The sequence below is a fragment of the Leptodactylus fuscus genome, chromosome 3 (assembly GCF_031893055.1).
Source record: "Leptodactylus fuscus isolate aLepFus1 chromosome 3, aLepFus1.hap2, whole genome shotgun sequence".
Classification (NCBI taxonomy): Eukaryota; Metazoa; Chordata; class Amphibia; order Anura; family Leptodactylidae; genus Leptodactylus; species Leptodactylus fuscus.
Genome location: NC_134267.1, coordinates 155900632 through 155925997, shown reverse-complemented (window position 1 = coordinate 155925997; position 25366 = coordinate 155900632). Strand labels below are relative to the sequence as shown.

At 39.9% G+C, this 25366-nt stretch overlaps 1 protein-coding gene across 5 annotated transcripts in view; it reads left to right on the top strand.

Annotated features, from left to right (window-relative positions):
- The window catches only part of ATP11B (ATPase phospholipid transporting 11B (putative)), a 91898-nt gene that overhangs the window by 16336 nt on the left and 50196 nt on the right, over positions 1-25366 (top strand). For all 5 annotated transcript variants that reach the window (XM_075268597.1, XM_075268601.1, XM_075268596.1 and 2 more), the window contains exons 2-11: positions 4953-5069; positions 9319-9408; positions 11603-11683; positions 12885-12992; positions 13132-13260; positions 15370-15473; positions 17001-17048; positions 19106-19170; positions 21775-21856; positions 23927-24077. In XM_075268597.1, coding sequence (XP_075124698.1) covers positions 4953-5069; positions 9319-9408; positions 11603-11683; positions 12885-12992; positions 13132-13260; positions 15370-15473; positions 17001-17048; positions 19106-19170; positions 21775-21856; positions 23927-24077 — 975 coding nt within the window. The remainder of the gene's footprint in view (positions 1-4952; positions 5070-9318; positions 9409-11602; positions 11684-12884; positions 12993-13131; positions 13261-15369; positions 15474-17000; positions 17049-19105; positions 19171-21774; positions 21857-23926; positions 24078-25366) is intronic.

Here is a 25366-nt window from a genome sequence, read left to right as displayed (position 1 = left end):
AAATCTACAGCAAACAGGACGTCTCAGTGAGAACTGAAGGATTTTTAGGCCCCGTTCACACTGGGCACGGGACCGCAGATTTTGGTCCTGATTTTGACGCAGGAAGCCGCGTCAGAATAGGACCAAAATGCGACTGTCGCAGCTTCACACTCCAGAGTAGGCACGAATGAATGGGCCTACTCCGGAGGGTGCTGCCGCGAGGCGGACACCGCGGCTGGAGCAGCCGCGAAATCCACCTGAAGAAAAGGCAGCTCGCTTCTTTTTTCCGCTAGCGGGAACAAACCACTAGTGGAAAAAAAAGAATGTCTATTGTGAGGGGGCGGATTTAGAGGAGGATTCAGTGCCAAAATCCGTCCCCTCTTCCCCGCCCCCCCCCCCCCCCCCCCCCCCCGTGTGAACGAGCCCTTAGGATGTATCTTAAAAATCGATAATAACATGGAAAAGTTTAAAAAGCACACTCAAAATTCTTTACAAATATGTTTTTTAAAAAAGTAGGTGTCATCTTCTGGCATCATGTAAATATTTGAATTAAATTTGATTGGCCAAGTGGCAAGTAGAATGCAGAAAGAACAAATTGGTGCATGTTTGCTGCAAATATGAGTTGTGCCCCAAAGATGGGTGACCTCTAGACCAGTTTTCTGATATAAATATATGTAAATATAAATAGTATATTCCTCCCACTGTTCTGCAGCGCTGCTTGTCTGCGTAGTCCTCATAAACTAAGCCGAAGCTTTTGTGTAAAGCACTCTGTAAGGTCACATAGTGAATTAAAGTTCCATGGCAGCTATTAGATGACTTATACAACGTTAAAGGGAAGTCTGTGTTCACCTCAACTATGTTCACAATGGGGTAAAGCACGCCCTATTCTCAGGGGGTCCTAGTAGTTGGACCCCCAATAATTAGTAATTTATCCTGTATATTTGTGGCACAATCAAAACCCTCATAAAAAAAAAAACTATATAAAAATTAATTCATAAAAATACTCCATAAAAGGCCTAAGGCATCCCACCATCCATAAATGCCTAAACTATTTAAAAACAAAACAATGGACATTTCACAAAATGGTATAAATTAAAACTACATTGTGTGCCACAAACAAGAGACCTGTTACACAGTACATGGTGGGAAACATTAAAAATAGTTTTTTGTTTTTCATTATATTTAACAAAAGCAAGAAAAACGAGATTCAAATCCAAACTAGTCCATAGGATTGCAAAAAACACAAACTTTAATTTTTTTTCAAATTGTCCAGTTTTATTAGAGCATTAGCTGAGCAGATTGATATACAACTTTGTGTATTTTATAAATCTGTCTTCGTTCTGGACTTAGGAGTGCATTGACAGTGCTACAAAGGGATTGAAGGCGATCTTTGTATGCACACTTCTGCTAAGAAGGCTGTCTGTCAGTCATTGTCACTCCACCCAGTGCACTCAGAAGCCTAGAAAGAGAAGAGAATTAGAGGAATAAAATACAGGTTATACAGGTTGCCGACAAAGCTGTAGCAGACTGGACAGCCATTTCATCATGGCGAGTTCCTTTTAATTCCATTGTCTGGCAGCTTTAAGCTGGTGTAGGAGGCAGGAGAATTTATCTGGTAAGTATAACATAGTAGATATTGTGTAAGCTGCTGTATGTCATTGTCTGTTTCATTTACAGGAAAGGCATTTAGTGCAGGACATAAGTGGCTAATACTGTGTGACAGCAGCCTCCAGTGACAAGACTTCTTCTCATCTTGTGTAGTGTATCTGAGCAGTAGCCAGGCCTGCAAATGGCACATCTGAACAATTACGCTTAATGGCAAATGAGTCACCACATTTCTCTAGCTTGCTTTGATGGCTCCAGAAATGAGGTTTGGATGTGTAGCTCAGCACATTGCTCCCTGCTTTCCAGGGTTTGGTCACTGCAGATGGTCCTTCAGTATTTTGTCGGCAGAATGTATATAATTTAATATGTTACTTTAATTGATTGAATTATTGAAATCTATGTTTACGCACCATGATCCCTGCTTAAAATAACATAAATGACCATTTCAGCGTAATACTGTGTCTTAATGGGCAATGTAACAGAACTGGCAGAAATTATTGTACAGCTGATACTCAGCCGTCGCTTATGTTTGTGCACGGACTGTTTGCTTTAAAGAACTGCAATTTATGTAAACATTACTTATATGTAAACTTCAGTGTTCAGACCATGGTGGGCTGGAATTTCTCAATTCTGAACATTTTCTTGGCACATTAGTCACATTAGTTCAGTTACTAGAAGAGTTTGTCCACCAGGAAGAAAAATCTTGTTTTAAATGATTGGACTTACCGATATACTATAGAAATTAAAATTCTACCCAGAGGTCACAGTTATGCTTGTATAGGTGTCATAGATTCCTATACAGGCAATTTGACCCTTGAAAAAAGAATCACGCCTTTTAATGAGCATTGTCTTAGCACTTGCCAACATCTGCTGTACATATATGGTGGGTGCTGTACTCCATTTACACATAACACTCACCCAGGAGCTGAGCGGGCACCATTGTGTCACATCACCATTTGAAGGGTTCAGAACACTCACTGTAAAAGAACATAGGGGAGATTACTAAACAAAATTGCATGAAAAAAAATATCTAATTACATGTCTTGAACCACATTTATCAAGTGGTGGAGGGGCCTGGCTTTGCGGAACATGTGCTTGGCTTCATTGAAACGGGGGGCTGCCTAAGTTGTGACACCACATGCCAATTTTTGGTGCATTTTTCTCTTTTAAATGAAGCCAACTAATAGGAGGTGTAGAAAAGACAGTCGGATAATGTGACAGGTTTATCAAACCACATCAGATCAGATAGTATTATAAATCTAGTGCAGTTTATGACTGTCTAGTCTAGGTTTGCCACAGCAAAAAAGCGATGTGGGAAAAACTGCATTGCTTTTCGCAGGAAGTCCTCAGAGGTTTCCTCTGCTGACTTTCTATTTCAATTATAACTATAGAAAAGCTGCATTTCTGTAGGTATAATTGACATGCTGCGATTTCCAAAACGGCAACCGTTTTGGAAATCACAGCATTTTCGTGCAGGTATTTTTCTGTAATGCGTGGATGGGATTTGCTAGAATCCCATCCAATTTTCAAACGTTTACACCACGTGGAGCCCCTTCTTTAGACAGTATTAGTAAATCTGCTCTATAGTCTTGGACACAGTCTGCTGCTGCAAAATAATAGGAACTTTATAATATGTGACTTAAAGGGGTCCTCCAGTTTCAGCAAGTAAATGTTATTATACAATTTTCCAATATACTTTCTGTATCAATTCCTCAAGGTTTTCTAGATATCTGTTCGCTGTCATTCATTGTTTAGAGTGAATTAAAATCCGTCCATGGTCATGTGATATGCAACTGTGTCTCCATTACATGACCATGAAATTTATATTTATATATATATATATATATATATATATATATATATATATATATATAAAATTATTATTATTATATTATTATTTTTATACAGTGCATGTAACCAAAGAATGCCAGTAAGTAGAAATCTAGAAAACCATGAGGGATTAGTAGAGTATAGTAGTAAATTGTATAACTTTGTGTTATACAAACTATAACGTTTATTTGCTGAAACCAGACAACCTCTTTTAATTTTGCGCGTAGGAAGCAAATGAACCAAAAAATAAATCAGGTGTCCATAGCGTCTATTAGTGGCATGTCTTATATAAAGAAAGCTGCGAGCCTTGTACTATTAATATAATGTAGTGAGTTGCCTCTCAGAATGTCCTGGGCAGCAATATGACAGGTAAGTCAGCAAGAGGTATCAAGAAATCTGCTGACTGAGCAATGCCACAGCCTCCTGTTCAGAGAATGACATTGAAAAGGACACATCTGGCCCTGGTCTGTTCTTGTTTGCCAGTTTGCTGGCATATTGTTTGCCTTGTTCTAGAGCCAGTAGCGGTTATTACATGTACTTTGTTGTTACTTTACCGGTTTTGTCTTTCACGTATGGTGTACGGATATGTGCTTACTGCTTCCTCTGCTTTGTAATCCACCTCTTACCTCATCTCCTTTTTATTTCACATGCTTGTGAAGTAAATGTGTGTGTTTGTAGTGTTCATATGCATCAGTTTTTCCTCTTTTACAATACTGTTATTGACGTTAGAAAACCTTTCACCACATCCTTAAGTAGTGCTTCTTCACCGATTCCAGGAAAATTGTATTTTTTTTCTCTAGTCCTGTGCAATCATTTCTGTTACTTTCAGCACAGTCACACGTTGTGCTGTCAGGTGGGCGGTTCTAGGCTGGAGCAGAACGGCAGGGACCGCCCACCTGACAGTCCCAGCTCAGTTATACTCTGTTCTAACAGAAATGATTGCTCGTGAACAGTAGGGAGTAGAGAAAAAATTACAACTGTGCCAGAATCTTTGTAGAAGCATCTATTACAGAATGCAAAGAGTTGGAGGTGGTCAAAGGTCCTTTTTAAAGGGATTGTCGCAGAATTGCAACTTATCACCTATCTTGTGCAGAGGTGAGAAGTGTTTAATAAATGCGGTCTCACTGGTTATCTTTAATGGTCCTACATAGAGATGAGCGAGTACTATTCGAAACGGCTGTTTCGAATAGCACGCACCCATAGGAATGAATGGCAAAGTCTGCGTGCCAGCTACGTCCATTCATTCCTATGGGTGCGTGCTATTCGAAACGGGAGTGACTCCTACATACTGTTGGAGTATAGGACATGTATGAGACAATCATTCCAGTCTAGTGATAGAGGGAAGGGGCTATTTTGGCACCATTAGAGCTAATGAAAAATATTGATTCTGGAGCAACCCCTTTAATGGTTATTCAACAAAATAGTAATGAATATAGTTGTGGGTTGTAGCTGGACAAATAGTGGGAACATTATTACTGTTTAGAATTTTAGCTGTCTCGGTGAAGTAACCTTATAGTGCTCTTCCTTCTGTTCCTCAGGGATGTGACCCACCAAATCATAGTGAAACTCGGACAGTATATGTGGCAAATAGGTTCCCTCAGCATGGCCATTATGTTCCTCAAAAATATGCAGATAACAGAATAATTTCATCTAAGGTAAGTTGCTTTGAATTATGCTCTTCCGTACATGATGGCTTGTACTAAAGGAGGACCTGAAGTCTTGGTCTGTTCTGCGTGTTGGAATACAGAGAAGATGGAGTTAGCATTTGTACAGATTGTATGTTAAGCTGTAAGACGTGAGACTTAGGAAAATTCTACGTAGCTTAGATCGAGGAGTGAGTCACTAGGGTGTAAAGGTTCAAACCAGTGCAGAATTTGCTATTTTTAAAACTACCTGTTGCTGTGATGCCTGTGGTAGACGTGGCCATATACTATGCTTACTGATTTACTTTAGTTACTTGCATTGTATAACAATAGAATTGTATCATACAATACATTGCACTGCCAAAAGTCCAGGAAGATGCAATTATGATTTTTCTATGCACTCTAAATACCACTTTCATGTTTGTTTTTTTACTGCCCCTGATTAAGATAGGCCAAACTGACAATCTTCAAAGCCTTAGTCTGGAGCCCACGTTGCAGAAACACATTGTTTTTTTGTTCCAGATTTTACTGCCACAGGAGTATCCTATCCTTCCTCCTATCCTATCCTTCCTTCCTACTAATATACTAATACTATATACTATACTATATACTAATACTAATATTATAAATGTGAAAGTTTGGATGTTTATTCCTCAATCACGTAAAAACGGCTGAACGGATTTGAATGAAATTGTAATATAGGCTACTTTTTATCCCGGTAAATGACATGGATTCACAACTGTTATGAATTTTTGTTCACATACTATATTACACTGTTTTTATCTCACCTTCTGAGAAAGCCAGGTCTGTTATCTCTATGTGTAAGCACTCAGCTAACCCTCAGTGTTCATGCATTTGCATATTGTCTGATCTGCTCCAGTGCAGACAAAGTGACATGGGCAAACACCTTTAATCCAAATTGTCAGTTTGCCAATTTTCAAAATGCCTGGAAAAAGAAAATCTAATTTGTCACAAACAACGACAAATATGAAGGAAGCCAGAAGTCAACAGAGTTCTCCTCAAGTGCAGCTGAGGAGGATCATCGACGCCAACAACACACTCATTATATGGCATCCCAGTGAGCTGCTGAGATACCGGAACAATCACGGGCACGGCACCAGGAACGAGTTCAGTGGCATGCCAGCTTGACAGCTGCAGAAACGCTGGAGCAGGGGGATCATCGACGCCAACAACGCGCTCATTATATGACGTTCTAGTGAGGTGCTGAGATGCCAGAACTATCACAGGCACAGTGCAAGAAACAAGTTCAGCGGTAGGCCAGCGTGACAGCTGTCAAAACGCAGGAACATGTGGCTCATCAAAGCCAACAACACACTCATTATATGGTGTCCCAGCGAGCTGCTGAGATGCCGGAACAATCACAGGCACGGTGTGAGGCACATGCCAGCAGCAGGACAGCTTGCAAGATGTCAAAATGCTGGAGCAGGCAAACCATGGACGGCAGCAATTTGCTGAATATAGGGTTGCAGGGCCACCCCGCATGTTATAGTGACCTTGTCCATGGGTAATAGCCTCCATACATAAGTAATGCTAGTACCTGTGTGGGACACTATTACTGTAATAGTCCTCTAATTGCACCACCTACACAGGTAATAGTTACCACCCCACATAAGTAATTCTGTTACTTATCGGGGGTACTATTGCAGTAATAATGGCCTATCCGTGCCCCCCCACAGATAATAGACCTCCCACACAAGTAATGCTGTTACCTGTTAGAATGCACTATTTCTATAATAGTGCCCTAATAGCACCCCCCTCCCACAGGTAATAGTTCCTTCCCCCCACAAAAGTAATGCTATTACTTGTGGGGGCACTATTACAGTATTGGTGGCCTTATAGTCCCCCCCTCTTTAGTTACTAGCCCCCCCACATAAGTAAATCTGTAATCGGGGTGGGTGTGCAGGTGCACTATTACTGTAATAGTGAGCTAATAGCGTCCCCCCATCGGTAATAGTCCCCCTCACCCACATATCATTCCATATTCTGTTGCTATCTATAGGTATATTGTACTAAAAGAGCAGTGATGGGGAGGGCGGGGCCTCCTCTTCCGCACAGCCTGTGTGCATCTTCTATTTTCTTTCAATTGGAGGCATAGAATAGGGGTCGAGGTTCCGGGCTCGGCCGCCTCTTGCACGTAACCTGTGTGCAACCTCTACTTTCCTCTTGGAACCTTGACCCACTGTTCTATGGTACAACAGAGAAGGAAATAGAGGAACCGTACTGGCTGTGTGCACAACCCATCCATCTCTAGAAGTACAATAATTGTATATTTCAGAGCATAGAGAAGGTGATGCATGGCTTGGTACTGAGCCACGGCCCAGTGCTTGGGGACCTCTGGCATACAGAATATACTTTTTGTGTCAAAGTGCAATATTGTTGCAGAGAAAATTAAGTTTTAATCCGTATGCAAATTCGGATTGTGCACCTGGACATTGCCAAACCTGCCAGAGCACTTCTTTTCTCCAGTGGTCGCTGCTCAACACTGGTTAACCAACATAAAGGGAAAGGTGCAGATTTGTGATGACCATGGGTGAAAGGGGCTGGTCTGGAAGATGCAGCAATGCCGAGGTACAACGAACAGCTCATCTGCATTAAATGTTGCTGATCTTGGCAGAAAGATTGCACTTTGACACAGAAAAGGTATTTTGACTCTGTCGCTAATAGCTCCTATGACAACATGTAAGTGGTTCAGGAATGATTCTGCTGGGGGGTAGACTCCCTTTAAGAAATAATGGGTAATTCAGTCTTGCTAAAAACTGTGGATTAGTGTTAGCCCCTGAAAACTGACTCCGCTTTCGTATGACACCTGACCCATTTTTAAATAAAATAAATTATAAAACTGGAAATACAGCTATTTGGAGAACTAATTTCACTCCATTTTTTATTTATCTATTTTTTGTAAAGAAGCTTGTATTAAATGTGAGTGTATTCATGTTAGAATCTACATCCACAAATGCTGCTGCTTTTCAAATTAGTTTAGTTTTCTTAGTTGGAAAAGGAGACAGAACCATTTATGACCCATCAGTAAACTCGCCTAGCTGACCATTGCTCTGAGAGGCAAAGAACTGAAATGATTGTTTGCACATGAGATTTTCTGGGTTGCCTTATATCCTCAGGATAGCCATGACGGAAACACATCATGGTTTTTTTTTTTCCGTAGCGTTCTTCATGTTTTTGCAGTTTTCCTCTGCGGACATTCTGCCTTCATTATACCTATACAGAACACGCCAGCGCTTCCACAGGTATAATTGACTTACTGAGATTTTAAAAAATGCAGCTTTTCCGCTGCATATTTTTTTTCTGCAATGTGCGGATGGGATTAGCCAAAAAAACATTCAATTTGCAGGTACTGTAAATTGCAACATTTTCACAAAGTGGGGCCATTTTCCTAGAATTCCTACAAGTACACACCCTTGCTCTTCACCTTCTTTGCAGAACGTTCTGCTGCTTATACAGGATTGCATTGAAGAAGAAACCACTTCCTGGCTATTTTTCAGTGTAACAAGTAGATGAGTCTTTGCTTTAAAGAGGACCTTTCACCACTTTTGGGCACATGCAGTGTTATATACTGCTGGAAAGCTGACAGTGCGCTGAGTTCAGCGCACTGTCGGCTTTCCCGATCTGTGCCCGCTGTAAAGAGCTTACGGTGCCGGTACCGTAGCTCTTTACAGTCAGAAGGGCGTTTCTGACCATTAGCCAGAGACGTCCTTCTGCCTCGCGGCGCCTATCGCGCTGTGCTGTGGAGCGGGGAGGAACGCCCCCTCCCTCTGCTCACACAGCTCGTCCATAGACGAGTATTATCAGGAGAGGGAGGGGGCGTTCCTCCCCGCTCCACAGCACAGCGCGATTGGCGCCGCGAGGCAGAAGGACGTCTCTGGCTAATGGTCAGAAACGCCCTTCTGACCATAGAGCACTACGGTACCGGCACCGTAAGCTCTTTACAGCGGGCACAGATCGGGAAAGCCGACAGTGCGCTGAATTCAGCGCACTGTCGGCTTTCCAGCAGTATATAACACTGCATGTGCCCAAAAGTGGTGAAAGGTCCTCTTCAAATATCGGTTGTCCTCTACTGCATAGCGACAAGACACAGAAACTGTGGAAAATAAATAACTAGCTAGAAGTCAACCATTTTACATATAGTGTGCATGCAAAGCAGGCAGGAATACATTTCTCATAATTTTTATATGCAATCTCCATTTTCTATCTGTGCCTGCTTGCTGAAAGGATTTTTTCTTTACAGTACACAGTGTTGAACTTCATTCCAAAAAACTTGTTTGAACAATTCAGAAGAATAGCCAATTTCTATTTTCTCATCATATTTCTGGTTCAGGTAAGCCACCACTGACCAAAATGAATGTTTATGTACACACACATATTGATGTGCACACTGTAGAGGAAGGTTTTGTGATATGACTTTGTGATCTTGGAACCTTTTAGATATAAAGATGATGTGGATGATCTGTAGGATAAGAAAACTGAAAGTTTGACAGACCCATTAGAGTGATTTTTCCAGTCCCAGAAATGCCTGCAGTAAATCTGCCACATGTGACTTCATCCTCATAAGTCAGTGGGAGGATTCAGTTATCATCCATTACAAAATGTCTGTCCATTCCTTCATGGTTCCTGTAAAATCGAAAGCTGTGAGGCCTCTGTGGAAAAGAGAGAAAAAAAAAAGCTTGATAAATTGTTGAGCCAGTTTTAAAAAATATTTGTCCGGGTTTCCACATTAAGGTTTTGTTGCTGTTGTTGTTTTAGAAATTTTGGCTTTGGAAGCAATAAAAAAAACCTCAGAGCTAAGAAATCAAGAAAAAAAAAAAGTATACTTTTTTTTTTTTTTTTTTCATTTTTTATAAACGCAATTCTGTGCTTACATGTGTTTATATGAATGTGTTAGGCACTACCGTTGAATTCCGTTATGAAGGTGTCCGTTAAAAAAACAAAAAACAAAAAAAACCCCCGGACACCTATCATAACAGACCTTAACGGACACTAATTGGTGTTATTGTGTCGTTTTTTGTTTTTTTTTTAACTGATCCATTTAAAGGATCAATTAAAAAACAAAAAAAAACACTGACACATTAGCATCAGTTAGCATCAGGTACTGTCTATTAGTGTCTGTTTTTGCTTTTTTTCTCCTATACTTTTTTTTTTGTTTTGTACTTTCTGAGCATGTGCAGAAAAAAACGAACACAAAATAATGGACTGTAATTGATGGCTATCAGTTACTATCCATTATAAGTCCATTACCCATAGACTTCAGTGTTAAAAAAAATAACGGACACTTGCCATCCATCAAGAATCCATATTTTCAAACTGACAAAATTCCTGCATGTAGGATTTTTTGTCCACTGGAAAAAAAATGGATTTCTGATGGATTGGGTGTAATTGGACACAAACGGACAATAACGGACCCAAAATAAAATCCCATTGAAATGAATGGAAATTTTAACGTCTTACTGATGGTTCAGCTATGTTGCTAAAATCTTGTAATGGACAATAGCTACAGACACTGCTAATGGTCACCAACGGTGACGATTGAGAACTGCACTCAACATCAAGGATGTTTCTAGACCCTGAAAACACTTGGGGCACTGCTCTATGGGTACTACATTCCCAGCCCTGTAGTTGAGAGATTTTTAAATTCATTTTATGTCAAGTTATTCTGTGGATTTTAAGGCTAATGCTACATGGTGTTCATTGTAGCTTGATAGTTGGTTCTGATTTCATATGAGCTAAGCCATTTCCAGTGCTTCCAGTGTGTCCCAGTTTAAGGCCAGGGCTCCACGTCATGTAAACTCCGCGAGTTGCCCACAGCGGAAATGCCGCTAGAAAAATCGTGGCGTTTTACATTCAGGGCAAAGTGTGAACTTTCGGTCTAAAGTGCTGCAGGAAGAACCTATAAGTTGCCACCATGGTTTTTCCCACAGCGCTTTTTTTTGCTGCGGGACCTCCTGTGAGGCTGTAGCCTAAAAGTGGATTTGCTGCAGAAAAATTGGGTTCAGGTACCCTTAGTGTGGTGAAATAAAAAGTAAGGACTTTCTCACTGGAGCCACTTCTGACTTTGGCTAAAAATAAAAAAAAATTGCACTGACCTCTTTCCAAACAAACATTGAGGGAAATTTTCTATTAAAGGTTCACCAGAAAACTGGTGTAGAAGTGGAGCATCTTTCACACACTGCTGATTTTCTCCAAAGATGTGCCACCCAGCTCGCCATGTCTAAAAACAGTGACAGTAAAGTGACTGTGTATTATTGCAAGTTTGTGTATGGGGCTGTGAGACCAGGAGATAACTCAGGACAGGTCACTTTCCTTTGCAGCCTAGGCACACTGAAGCAAATCAAAGGGTCCATGGAGCTAAGCGTGGCACACTATCATCCATGTGCTGTCCGTGTCATTTTGCCACAGACCTAGTACATACATCTGTTGTTTCTGTTTTCGTGTACATTTAGCTTAAGAGATATGCCTCATTACTTTTGTCCATATAATGTGAAAATAGTGAATCACTGTGTCATTTGTTCTTCCAGCTTATGATTGACACTCCAACAAGTCCAGTGACAAGCGGACTTCCACTATTTTTTGTCATAACGGTTACAGCCATCAAACAGGTAAATGTGTATTATTCTATACGTAGACTTAATTTTCAGAATGTAAAACTGCTTTACTGCGTATTACACTTCTATGTACAAAGTTTATACTGCCTTCCTGATCATATTTGTATCCACGTATAGGTATATGCAGGATGATGTAACAAAAATCTACATACGTTACCCATAATATGACTGTGAGCTTTTTTTTCTTTCTTCGCAACCCCCACCCTCCAGTGGGATAATTAATTTATAACATAGCTTACAATTCTTATAGTGGAGTCCATTTTATGTATTCCTGTGCTGACCATTCAGAGTCTCCTGTACACACAGCAATAACCACTGGCTAACATTTTACTGTGTGTGGGACACTAACCTGGCATTATGGCAGATTGTATTGTGTGGGGAGCACTAACTGGACCGTGGTCAGGAGTTAAGTATTTCTCCCTATTTCTGCCATTATGAAATGCCCACAACAAAAAACAATGGGGTTCCCCAGACAGCTGTCCACCAGCGCTGCTCTGCGGAGAAGACTGCTTCTTTTCTCTTGCCCCAGTACTGATTTGATAGATCAGCGTGGGTCAGAGAAGGAGAAAAGTGTACAATCTGGGGGAAAGCTATGGGCCTGGGGGAAATGTAACCTCATAAATGATGGAAAGTTACTGGCCGACGACTACACCCCCTTTTTCAGGAAAGTGGTGGGAAAATCACTTTTTTTTTTTTTTTTTTTTTTTTTTTTTTTGTGCACTAACCTGTTTTGCGCAAAAACATTACACTTTTTATGCCAACTTACTGGCATACAAGGCATAGTAAATCTGGGTCAATGTTTCCACTTCTGTCAGAATTATAAAGAATGTATTACCATGTCTCTCCGAAAATAGGATCTACCCCGAAAATAAGCCCTAGCATGATTTGTCATTATTTTTGGAGTACGCTTGAATTATAAGCCCTACTCTGATAAGCTCTAGCTTCAGTTCTATATATAAAAAAATATATATTGTCTAGACAGCTATACATGTAAAAAAAAAAAAAAAAAAAAGACTTCCCCTGAAAATAAACCCTAACCTATCTTTCGGTGCAAAAAATAATGTAAAACCCTGTCTTATTTTCGGTGCAACATGGTAGATATTGTAGAGCCCACATCAGAAACTTTGTAATACACTTGTTTTAATAAATTTCTTGTATTGGCTTACTATCCCTTACTATTCTGCTTTTCCTTTAGGGTTATGAAGACTGGCTGCGGCACAAAGCAGACAATGAGGTCAATGGAGCTCCAGTTTACGTTGTCAGAAGTGGTGGCCTTGTTAAGACTAGATCAAAAAACATCAGGGTAGGATTCGGCTTTTTATTATCCTTGAGTCCTAAACTTGGATGTATTGAATCTTATGTGGAGAGGAAAATTTGTAGATTTAAAAAAAAAAAAAAAAAAAATTAAATTTTTTTTTTTGCTTCCCCCTTTCCCATTTTAGGTTGGTGACATTGTCCGTGTAGCCAAAGATGAGACTTTTCCTGCTGATCTTGTACTGTTGTCTTCAGACAGAGTGAATGGTTCATGTCATGTGACTACTGCGAGTCTGGATGGAGAGACAAATCTCAAGGCAAGGGTTTTTTTTTTTTTTGTCACTTTTTTTTTTTTTTTTTAAATCTTTGAGAGCATCGTAAGGTACTGATAGATCCCAGTTTCAATGCTCTATTACTTATGTGTGAATATGTTTGGATTTTAGAGACTTACAGGTTACTTGTTGCAGTGCTTTGCCATTGCTGTCAGGCAGGAGTCTGATGTGTTTAGAAGATTTAGGCTGAGTTCACACGGGGTATTTTGATTAGGATTTTGAGGCTGAATCCGCCTCAATCCTGACCAAAAAAACGACTCCCATTGAAATCAATGGGAGACGGTCAGTTCTTTTTTCCAGGAGCCGTTTGTTCCAGCTCCTGGAAAAAAGAAGTGACATGCTCTTTCTTCAGGCGGATTCACTCCTCCCGACTAGGCCCATTCATTTGGGCCTGATCGGAGTGCTGCAACTGGACTTGGTTCTAAGGCTATTGCTGGACACTTCCTGCTTGGCCTGAAGAAGACACCCACCCGGTGTCGAAACGCGTAGCTATTTTAAGCTGTTGTTCATGTCCTTGGAGCAATAAAACAGAACCAATTCATCTTTACCTTGCATATCGTCATTTTTATTTTATTTTTCAAGTCCATTACGGATTTTGCTGCCTTTAGCGCTCTGCCAGTTCCCGGTTTTTCTATATATCCTTTCCATTTTTTCACCACCCACTGTGTGGGACGGTGTCCGGGTAAGAGCTGCAATTGGCCTGAAGGGCTCCTGACTGGAGTCTACTATTTCCACCAGACGGGTGCCAAGTCACCCTTTTTTAACTTCTCACAGTGACTGGATGCCGGTGTACTACACCGGCATCCAGTCGTGGCTACCCATATTTTGGACCGGAACCTGATGCGGCCTCTGCATCAAATTCTGGTTCAAAATATCCCGTCTGAACCAGGCCATAGGCTTCCCCCTTGCTTTCACTGATGGTTTATCACTTTCTTCCTATACACAGTAGAAGAGAGAAAGCTGATTTAGCTGTGGATTCACTGTAGATAATATTGCATGTTAAAGGCTTGAAATCCACAATGAAAATTCATCACAGTTCAGCAACAGAATGAGTTTGCTGCATATTTAAAAATCCACAATAAGATTGTTCCATGCAAAATATTTCCACTAGTTGTGAATGGTGTTTCCATTACTTCTCATAACTGAAATTAGGTACAGATTTTGCAGTGCAGATTCATTACTAAAAATCTGCCATTTCTGAAGTCACCATAGGGACTTCATGCTTAAATTGTCCTAACAAAAAGTCTGTATTTTAGTTTTTTGCTCTGGCAGTTTTTTTTGACCTGGTAACCACGTCTGAAAATTTGTAATAAAACAAACAAACAAAAAACACAAGACAATAAATCAATTGGGGGGATTTATCTTTATTTCCTGCTCTGCTGCAGGATGCAGCTTGTAGTTGATGAAGATTTCACAGTCATTATTTATTGCAGAAAAATGATGTAAATGTAGATGAATCTGCTGGAGCTTCTTCTGGCCCCATGTTTTCCATGTCCTTCTTTTGTGTAAAACCATTGTAAAAATTTTCACAAGCAACTTTGTGCAAGTAGCGTTTAAAAAGTTTCAAACCCTTAGGGGCCACACGGTGGCTCAGTGGTTAGCACTGCCGCCTTGCAGCGCTGGGGTCCTGGTGTTCAAATCCCACCAAGGGCAAAAACCCATCTGCAAGGAGTTTGTATGTTCTCCCCGTGTTTGCATGGATATGGAATCCCATATTCCAAAAAGACATACTGATAGGGAAAAATGGACATTGTGAGCTCTATGTGGGGCTCACAATCTACAAAAAAAAAAAAAAAAGTTTCAAACCCATGGAGAAGATTTTACTCCCCCAATGTATGTAAAGGTTTTAATAAATTACTATTGACTAATCTGTAACTTCTGGATTAGGCATTATTCAGCAAAAAACCTGTAGAAAAAAGTCTGTGACAAAATCAACTAGCATGAATATATTCCATATGGGAAGTGATCAGATCTTTAATAACGTTCAGTCCTGCTCTTAAAAGTATACACTGTACTCCGATTAGTTGCTGCGGTCTTGTTAGAGCAGCCTAAAGCTGCAGTATCCTGTGTGTAATGCCCTTTGTTTCTTTTCAGACACATTTTGCTGTTCCAGAAACAGCAGTATTGCAATCTGTTGCCAATCTGGACACATTAAAAGCAGTGATAGAGTGTCAGCAGCCCGAAGCAGATCTTTACAGGTAAAGTATTTCAGAAGCTCTCTAGATTCAAAAACATTAAAAGGGCCTATGCTTTAGGTAACATGTATTTATTTATTTTTATATCCTCTTTTTTTTTTTTTTTTTTTTGAGGCGGGGCTTTTATTTACTATATCCATGTTTAGTTAGTAATGAACTGATGCAACAAAATCCTGCAAAATGTGTGTTTTGGAAGTTACAAAAGCATATCATGCAATGCATTACAATAATTACAGAAATACAGATAACGATTATGAAGGATCACAGCCTCTCCTTCACCTTTACAAAAAGAACTAAAGCTGGCCATACATTTTATATAGCTGTCTGCCAAGAGCTATCCTGCTTGACAGAGGCTAGGGTTCACACCTGCGCCTGCTCTCCGCTGGGGGATTCCATTCCCCATTCCATTTGAAAATGCGTAGAGGAAAGCTCTGTAAGCAGCGATTTTCTCTCCGCATTTTTCACTCTTTTTGGGCGGAAACCCAGTGGACCCCAGTATAGTTTTTGCGGTCTGCAGGCAACCGCTTTAAGTGGATCGTTTCTGTTTGGGGGGTTCCCCTGACCAGAAACCCAAACGCAGGTGTGAACCTAGCGTCACTAATGTTCATGCATGTACGGTAAAACAGTGCAGGTGTGCTCATTTGGGAGAAGACACTGCTAGACGTGGGAGCAAAAGGATCACTCCATCTACATGGTCATCTGTCCCATTGAAATCAACTGGTTCAAGTTCATCTAGGGTGTTTTACTAGCTTAGAGATGCAACGCACCCCCTTTTTTTTTTTTTTTTCTAATTTGCCCCCCTCGTTTTTTGTCCATGATCAAACGTTTATGTATTCACCACAGGGTAATGTCTAAAAGAAAAACATGGCCCATTCTTATCTCTTTCCTCAGGGTCATTCCTCCACTGTGATCCCAGTCACCCATCAGTCTCAGTTTCTATACTTAAAGGGGTTGTCCAGACTAAACTTTTAAAGTTTAAATCTGCTTAGGTTGTCCGGGATACCTTATTTAATTTATTTGAATATATATTAAGCCGGGGACTTGCCTGTCCCTGGTGCTCTGCCGTCTCCTAGCACGGTTTTGTCCTGCTGCTCTGGAGGTCCTCGCCGGCTGGGACATCTCGAGTCCCTTTCCATATGTCGCTGATTGACCAAGCAGTGATGTGCGACAGTGATTTCCCACAAGAAGAAAACACTGGAGAAACAGGGCCAGACCATGCTAGGAGACACCAAAGCATCGGGGACAGGTGAGGCTTTTTTTTCTTTTTTCTTTTTTTCCAACTGCTTTTTGGCCTAGATTTACTTTCAGATTACATCCTTTCTGTCAGGTGTCCATTTTGTGTCCAGTATGACACCAGATGGAAAGCAGCTTTCATTTTCTCCATCATTGGCTTTATTGGTATGACTGGTGTAAATGGTCTAAAATGACCAAATTCTCTACTGCAAACATAATTATTACTAAATGTAGCCTAGAAATATCATACTCAAAATATGTATGAAATCTAATAAAGCTATGGAAATGTTCACTTAGGTTTGTTGGAAGAATAACCTTGCGGGAACATTCAGAGGATATTGTAAGGTAATTTTGCTTAGTGTTCTTAATTTTTAGTTGTTGGTGTTCACACTGTACACAGGGGTCTGTCAGATCACTGCTTCCAATGTTAAACAATCTATGCAAAAATAAAAACCGAATTTTAGCTTGAAAGTATAATAAGATGGTACAGAGCATATGGAAAGAGAGGAAAATGAGAAGGACCTATAATAGAAAAATTCATCTGGTGGAAAACTATGTCTAAACTGAATATTTAGTGACCCTTGAAAAACAATTTTTGCCATATTGTGCGTTACCCAATCTGATGGTCACGTTGCTTAATTTTATATTAAAAGGGTTGTCCAACTAGGCTGTGTATTTTTTAGTTCAGCTGCCCAGGACACTAGTGGTGTCTTATCCATCCTGATGAGTGTGCTGTCCTGTAATATTTGGTTGCTGCACCGAGTTCTCTGAAGGAGAAGCCGCTCTGCTGTAGCTAATAGAAGGGGTCCTGAGCATATATATGTTTTATTTTTAATCATTCATTCTAAGATTTAACCAGTACTGATATATATCAGCAATAGATTTTCTATTGACTAAAAGTGTTTCAAATTATGTGTTTTAAATCCACATCCGTGTAATGGAAGGCACAGCCCAGCGTTCCTCAAAGCCCAGAGATGACACTAGATTGTAAAGCCCGCCCTTCTGAGAGTGGAGAGATATCTGTGCCAAAATTAATGGCACCAAAATCTCGGCACTCGTACTAGGAAAGCTGACAATGCACTGAATTCAGCTGTATAAAACCACACATCGAAGAGGACATGAAATGTTCTCTTTACTGGTATGTTCACAGAGTTTTTTGCAGGCTGAAAAAAATCTGCTTCATGAATTAGGAAATGGGCTTTTGACGCATTTTTAGCATGGTGCTTTTTTTTGTCATGTTTTTCGTTGCATTATTTTGCCCCAGCAAACTGTATGGACGTGGAAACTTCCCTTTAAAAAAAAAGCTTTCCATTTTTGATGTTGTGTTTTTTGTTTTGCTTTTTTTGGAAGGGGGGGGGGGGAGTGTCAAAAACCGCAACACATTATTCCGCCTTCCATTAATTTCAATGGGTTTTTCAAGGCGGAATCTGCCTGAAGATAGGTCAGGTTGCTTTGTTACTGACGCCCATCGAAATAAATAGGAGGTGTTTTTTGATGCAGATTTGGCCTCAGAATCAGCCTGCAAAAACTCCATGTGAATATACCCTAAGGCATAATTTGTAGCTGATTTTGAGGTGGAATCTGCCTTAAGTTGGGCACTAAATTCCTCCTTTTGAACAAAGACTTTTTTTCACGCTGTTGTTTTATCCATTGTTCTGAGCAGTTATAGAATCAGGACAGTGGATTGAAAAACTGATAAAATGAAGGATATAAATGGAGCAACTTCTGTCTTCATCTTTTAAATAAAGTTAGTCATAATGTAGCTTTCTTCCATCTTGTTTCTTATTGTTTTAAGCAGAACATTATGACCTGTGCACTAGAGATGAGCGAACACTGTTCGGATCAGCCGATCCGAACAGCACGCTCCCATAGAAATGAATGGAAGCACCTGTGACGCTGACTTTGCTGGTGGCCGGCGTCACAGGTGTTTCCATTCATTTCTATGGGAGCGTGCTGTTCGGATCGGCTGATCCGAACAGTGTTCGCTCATCTCTACTGTGCACGTAAAAAAAATTAATAAACCAAACATTTGAAGCTAGGTTCACACCAGAGCTTAAAGTTCGTTCAGGGATATCTTTCCCCTTGCCCTTTTCATGTGGAAACCCAGCGGACCCCAAACGTAAACCTGAAAGCAGATGTAAACCTAGCCTTAGTAATATTACAGTCAATTGTCCATCTGCATCCTTCATCCTATTTAGTTTTTCAGTCCCTTGCTTTGATGTTATGATGGATCAGAACAATGGACTAAACAATAAGCAGTATGATTGTAACCTAATTTGTACATAGTAAATCACTGTACATTTTACTTTTGTAAATGTATTATAGTTGTTATTGTGGTTGTACATAGAGATTTACTTATGCACAATGTTATCCGTATTTATTTTTTTTATATTTGTGTAAAGGCCTCTTGGACCAGAAAACCTTTTGCTTCGTGGGGCAAGGTTGAAAAACACAAAGGAAATTTTTGGTATGTTTTTATTGAAAACAATATAAAGACTGTTGAAAACCGTTTTTTTTTTTTTTTTTTTTTCTGTGGTTACATGAAAGTCTTTTCGTGGCCAGTGCAAAGGGGTTTACACAAAAAAGGTATTTTCACTGTCTTGCTTCCAAGTCAGTGTGTGCTTAAAGGGAATCTGTCAAGGCGATTTGAGTTACTAAACCATCCACCATTCCTTATAGACTTGGGATTTAATGTCCCAAATCGCCCTGTTATAAAGACATCTGTGGATGCATTGAAAATAAAAAATGCTTTATACTCACTCTGCCAGTGTAGTCCTCGCACCAGCACAGTTCTTCATTGAAGCTAGAGGAGAACACTTCGGCCTCAGCGTGCATGTCCTGTACCTCTGGCACATGCGCACTGATACCGGGGTGTATGTCCTTGGCTTCTCTGAACTGTGCACGCATTGGGAGAACCATAGGTGAGTCCATTGAGTCTCCTCGGACTCATCTCTAAGTAAGTAGGTGTGTAATATATATATATATATATATATATATATATTAATTTTTTTCTTCAAATGCTGGCACGGGTGGATTTAAAACTGGGCAATTTGGGATAACCCCCGGTCTACAAGAATTTGTCGTGACTTAGTGCCCCAAATCAAACTGACAGATTGAGTCCCTTTAAGTAAATCTCCCCAAGGTTCTTCTCAGATCATACAGTAACTGACTTCCTATGAAGTTGTCTAAGAAAAGGAGAGAGCCCTGTTTGAAACATTGAGGCAGATTTAGCTTGCCTTATATGCCAGTTTTCTGCTGTAGAATATATGTAAACATCCCAGTCTTTTTCACAGGTTAGCTTGTTGTGTGGAAATTTTGTAAAATAAATAAATAAATAAAAAGCCACACCACCCTCACCACTTTCCTGAAAGGCGATGTGCCATGTGTGGGGCTAGTGGTGCTCTTAATAGCAAGCATGATCTAAAACAGTGAGTTAGGAATGTTGCCAGGTTCTCCTTAAACTGGCTATACATCTGATTTTTAGTAGCCATCCTTCAGCAGTTAACATACATACATACATACATACATGCATACATACATACATGCCCTGATTGGCTGAACGTACATGAGTATTTCAACAAATGGAACAATAAGCCACTGACGGACAGGACTTATCTCCACAACAAAGGGAGACATGTTGGGTGGCAACTGCTTAGTTCAGTTCTCTGTGTATGACCAGTTTTAGTAACAAGTAAGATAAAGCAGATTGACAAATTATAAGCTTAGGTTTTCATACACGCAGTTAATGTCATCTGTTCATTTTCAAGTGCTGTGGAAGTTAACTTAAAATGGTGCTTTGATTTTTGCTGTGAGGAAGAACTTGTCTTGTGCATGTGTAGAGATTCTGGTCTATATTTTTTACCTATTTTCTAATGCTTGTATTTTCTTGTGTCTCTGTTCTCAGCAGTAGACCTGTATTTGATGGGTCTATCATGACTAAGGCTCGGTTCACACTCGCGCTCGGTCTCTGCTGTGGGGGGGGGGGGGATTCGCAGGTGTGAACCTAGCATGAGTTATTTGCTTATGACGTATAATACCAAGCTCTTGTTATAGGAGACAGTAGTGCCATAGGAATAACCGTGAACAGAGAGATCAATAGCATTGTTTACTTCTGACAGATGTTCTTAAAGGGAGTCTGTCACCAGAACTCAGCATATCGATCCAGTCCAAGATAGACAGGTTAGGGTCACCTGAATTAAACAGTGCTTTCCCCTCGTGAATCACGGCCTCAAATGCCAAGATATCATAGTGGTTTTGGTTTTTTGTTGTCAATATTCAAATTAGGTCTTTTAAGCAATGAGGATGTTACTGATACTCCAAAGAGGTAAGGGATAGTGCCCTCATTGTTCCAAAGATCTCATTTGCATGTTGGTGAAAACCTCTATCTGTGGGGCTGGTTGATACACTGGGTTCTGGTGGCAGACTCCCTTTAAGGGTCCTTTCATGGCATCTTTATGTCCGTAAAAAAGTTGGGCACAGGTGACACATGGAAATACACTAGGATGTACAACATTTATTGTTTTATAGTCCGCCAAACTGTTAGTGTAAAACCAACATAAGGGTGCATTCACACTGAGTCTACGCTCAGCTGATTCTGAACGTAAAACACGTTCAGAAATGAGCGTGTACAAAGCAGATACTATTAATTTCTATGGGAGCTGGCATACGTCCGCTCCCCTTTGAAATGAATGGGCTGCTTTTTTCCCCTATTCCTGTCAATGTATTACGCGCGTATCACATTGAAAGCAATAAAAAAAACCAGCCCATTCATTTCAGTGGGGAGCGCACGTATGCCGGCTCCGATAGAATTTAATGGGATCTGCTTTGTACGCGCATATTCTGAACGTGCTTTACGTTCAGAATCAGCTGAGCGTAGACTCAGTGTGAATGCACCCTAAGAGTGTACAATATATACAATGCTTATACCATTTTTTTTTTTTTTCCCTTTAATTTCCCACTGGTCAATTTCTTATCAGAATTAACCTAAATTTTTACAAATATGTCAGACCTGACACTGTAATTGCTCCTATTTTCATATACAATTACATTTACTTCTACGTTTATTTTACAGGAGTTGCCGTATATACTGGGATGGAAGCAAAAATGGCATTGAATTACAAGTGTAAATCACAAAAACGGTCTGCAGTGGAAAAGTATGTCCTTTTTTACTTTCCAGTAAAGATCATGCAAAGCACTATTACAGTTGGTTTCATTATTCTAATGATTATTCTAATGATTTCTACCCTAACCTATACAGGGATTTCATCAGTTTGACTGTAATGTACAAAACTCGAATGCTTTACTACATGGAACATGAATATAACGAAAACCTTGTTTCTTTTAACCCCTTCCTGCCATAACCATTTTCTCTCTTAGTATTTTATTGTTTGCATTAACATAGCTGTGAAATGAATTTGTCCTGCCTAAAGAGCTTTCTATTGGCACTTAATATGATTGTTCTTTTTATTTTTATTGTAGAACATTTAGTTGTTGGACTGCTGAGACCATAGACTGCAGTACTATAGTATTGCGTCTATGGAAAATTGTTGTATTGGGAGGCTTTCACACTACCATTAGAAGTGTCCGTTGCTAGCATCTGTTACAAAATGTTAACAACAGACACTAACAGAATCGTCATAAATCTGTTAACATTCCCTTTTATTTCATTGGGATTTTATCTATTGTCCGTTAGTGTCAGTTTACACCAAATCAATCACATGCCCGTTTTTTTTCACGGACATAAAAACCAAGGGCGCAAGATTTTGTGTCCCTTCTAAATAACGGATTTATGATGGGCGGCAAGCGTCTTATTTTTTTAACATTATTGTGTACGGCTTATGGACAGTAACTGACATCATATGTTATACTGTCTGTTTTTTGTTTTTCTTTTTTTTTTTTGGGGGGGGGGGGGGGGGGGTTGCGCATGCTCAGAATGCAGGAACAAGTGGAAACAGAAAGCAAGAAAAGTACACTCAATGATATTGTGACTGCCACCTTACTATTAAACTTCTTGCCACAATGCTTAAAAGTAATTTAGCATTGGTAGGCCTTGTTTCAATAGTAACCATACAAGCCATGAGAACAGGTGTGTGGAGGAGGGGAATGTGAGGGGCAAATTGATTGCCAGCCCCTCAACAGAAAATAAATTGTAAGATGTAGGGAAAAATTATATCTTCAAGTCTTTGCTATTTTGTACCTATTTAATGGCTAGCTGAAAAGAAGGAACATAGTGGTAAATGATATGCATGATGTGAAGCAGAACGATCAATATCAGGAGGTGAGCAAGCAGCACCTCATAGATAAGGGGTGTGAAAGTTTTAGTGTCCACTGACTGAGATCTGGTCCATGATTGTGGCGCCTCCATCTGGTCTTAAAGGCACATTCCTTAAAGGGGTTTTCCCGTCTCACTGTTTCAGAAGTTTGCCCTTTGTCTCTTTTTCTCATTTCCTGTATCCCCCTGCCCCCCAATTCCTTGCTGAACAGGACACTGAAGTATCACAATACTTATGCAGATCAGATAATATGCACTCAGCGTTATCTGTGTGTGTTTACATAGAGAGATAACAGACTCTGCTTTATCAGCAAACTGTAATTAGCTGAACTGATTGTCCTTCCCAGTCAGTGATGTCACTTGTCCTTTTTTACAGGTTCATGGTTATGGTAATGCTGTGTAAACAATGGGAGGAATAGGTTCACATAGCAGACAAATAAAGCAGCATTTCTAAAGCGATATATTTGGGAAAAGTCTTCAGTTTACATAAGCTACCAGTATAGCTGGGATCCTTGAGAAGGGACAAGTCCTTTAAGTGATGTAGATGATATAAACCCATGAGACACATTCATCCCTGTTCTGAATGTGTCAAATGGCAATGTGCTTTTTGTGGAGTATGGGAGCTATTGGCTGCAATACAGGAGCTCATCCCCAACACCCATGAGGGTCAGTTGTTTTACAGGAAGCCAATTTACCTATGTAAATTGGGAGGAAACTAAGGTACTTGGAGGAAACGCACACAAACATGGGTGCCGCCATCCATTGCCTTGAGAGAGTCCACTATTACATGATATTGTTGATTTACTGTATGTACCAGTATATATGAAGCTGCTTGTTAATTTAAGTTTATTTTTGATATTTATACTTTAATAACCTTTATTTGTTTTATTTTTCACTTTTTATTTTTTAGTAGATGATATTCTCAATTTCCTCAATTGATTTATATACACAGGTCCATGAACACCTTTCTGCTTGTGTACCTTATTATTCTCCTATTTGAAGCTATTCTCAGCACAATCTTGAAATATGCATGGCAAGCAGAAGAAAAATGGGATGAACCATGGTACAACCAGAAAACAGAACATGACAGAAATAGCAGTAAGGTATGTTAAAAAAATAACTTTTAGCAGTTGTTTCCATAACAGCTGAATTTTAAATTTGCTATGACTATGTCTATGACCATCATAAGGGTTTAACCTAATGGCAATTTGACCCCCCACCATACATACAGTGTTCCAAACTACATGTATTAATTCTCTGCTTTCTGCTCCAAATTCATAATGATCAGAAAGGGAATATAGAACTCTTAGTATTAAAGGGGTTGTTCCTATCTTAGACATCCATGATATATTCACATCCAAATAGCAGATCAAGGTACTATTTTGGGGTGGATCACTGGCCCCTGGAAATCTTGGGGCTGCGATCCATTCACACGACATCTGGGAGCCTATTGAAGGCTCCCAGATTCATCTCTCATTTACTTTTATTATAGTTTGTTCTTAAAATGAAATAAAAAAATAAAAATTCAAATCAACCCCCCTTCCCCATTAACACATATGAAAGTACTAAAATAAAGTAAAACGCTTAGACATTAGGTATCCAAAAAACATCCATTCTACAAAGCTATAAAAATATTATTCCCATACAGTGAAAGCCATAACGCCGGGGTTTTTTGTGTTTTTTTTTTTTTTTTGGGGGGGGGAGGGGGATGCTGTTTTGCCTCATATAGTTTGGATAAAAAGCGACCAAAGCAATAGACATTTCCTAAAATGGTATACCGTATATACTCAAGTATAAGCCGAATTTTTCAGCACAGTTTTTGTGCTGAAAAAGCCCCCCTCGGCTTATACTCGAGTCAAGAAAAAAAAAAAAAATTTTGACCAGCCGCAATAGAATCTCCCATAAAATAGTAAAAAAAAAAAGAAGCTTTAAAAAAAATATAATAAAATAAATAAATAAAAGTTCTAAATCACTCCTTTCCCTAGAATACATATAAAAGTAGAAAATGACTGTGAAAACACAAACACATTAGGTAACCATGTGTCTGAAAGTGCCCGGTCTGCTGAATATAGGGTATCTGCAGTGCTCCTGTTCCGTCAGGAAGGGGTTAATAGGAGCACTGCAGATACCCTATATTCAGCCCGGCTGAATTCCAAGTGGGGGAAAAAAACCCTCAAGCTCAGGGAAGGGGCAGACAGACAACCAAAACACCCCCTCCCTTTCCCCAGCACCCAGCAACTACTGCACCCAAAAACTTCGACCATTTTAATTTTTGAAATTTTCCAGTAGCTGCTGCATTCAGGCAGACGTACAAGCCACGCGAGAACAGACTGTGCCAGCACTGTGACCAGGGGGTCCTAGAAGACGAGACCCACTTCCTGCTACACTGTAC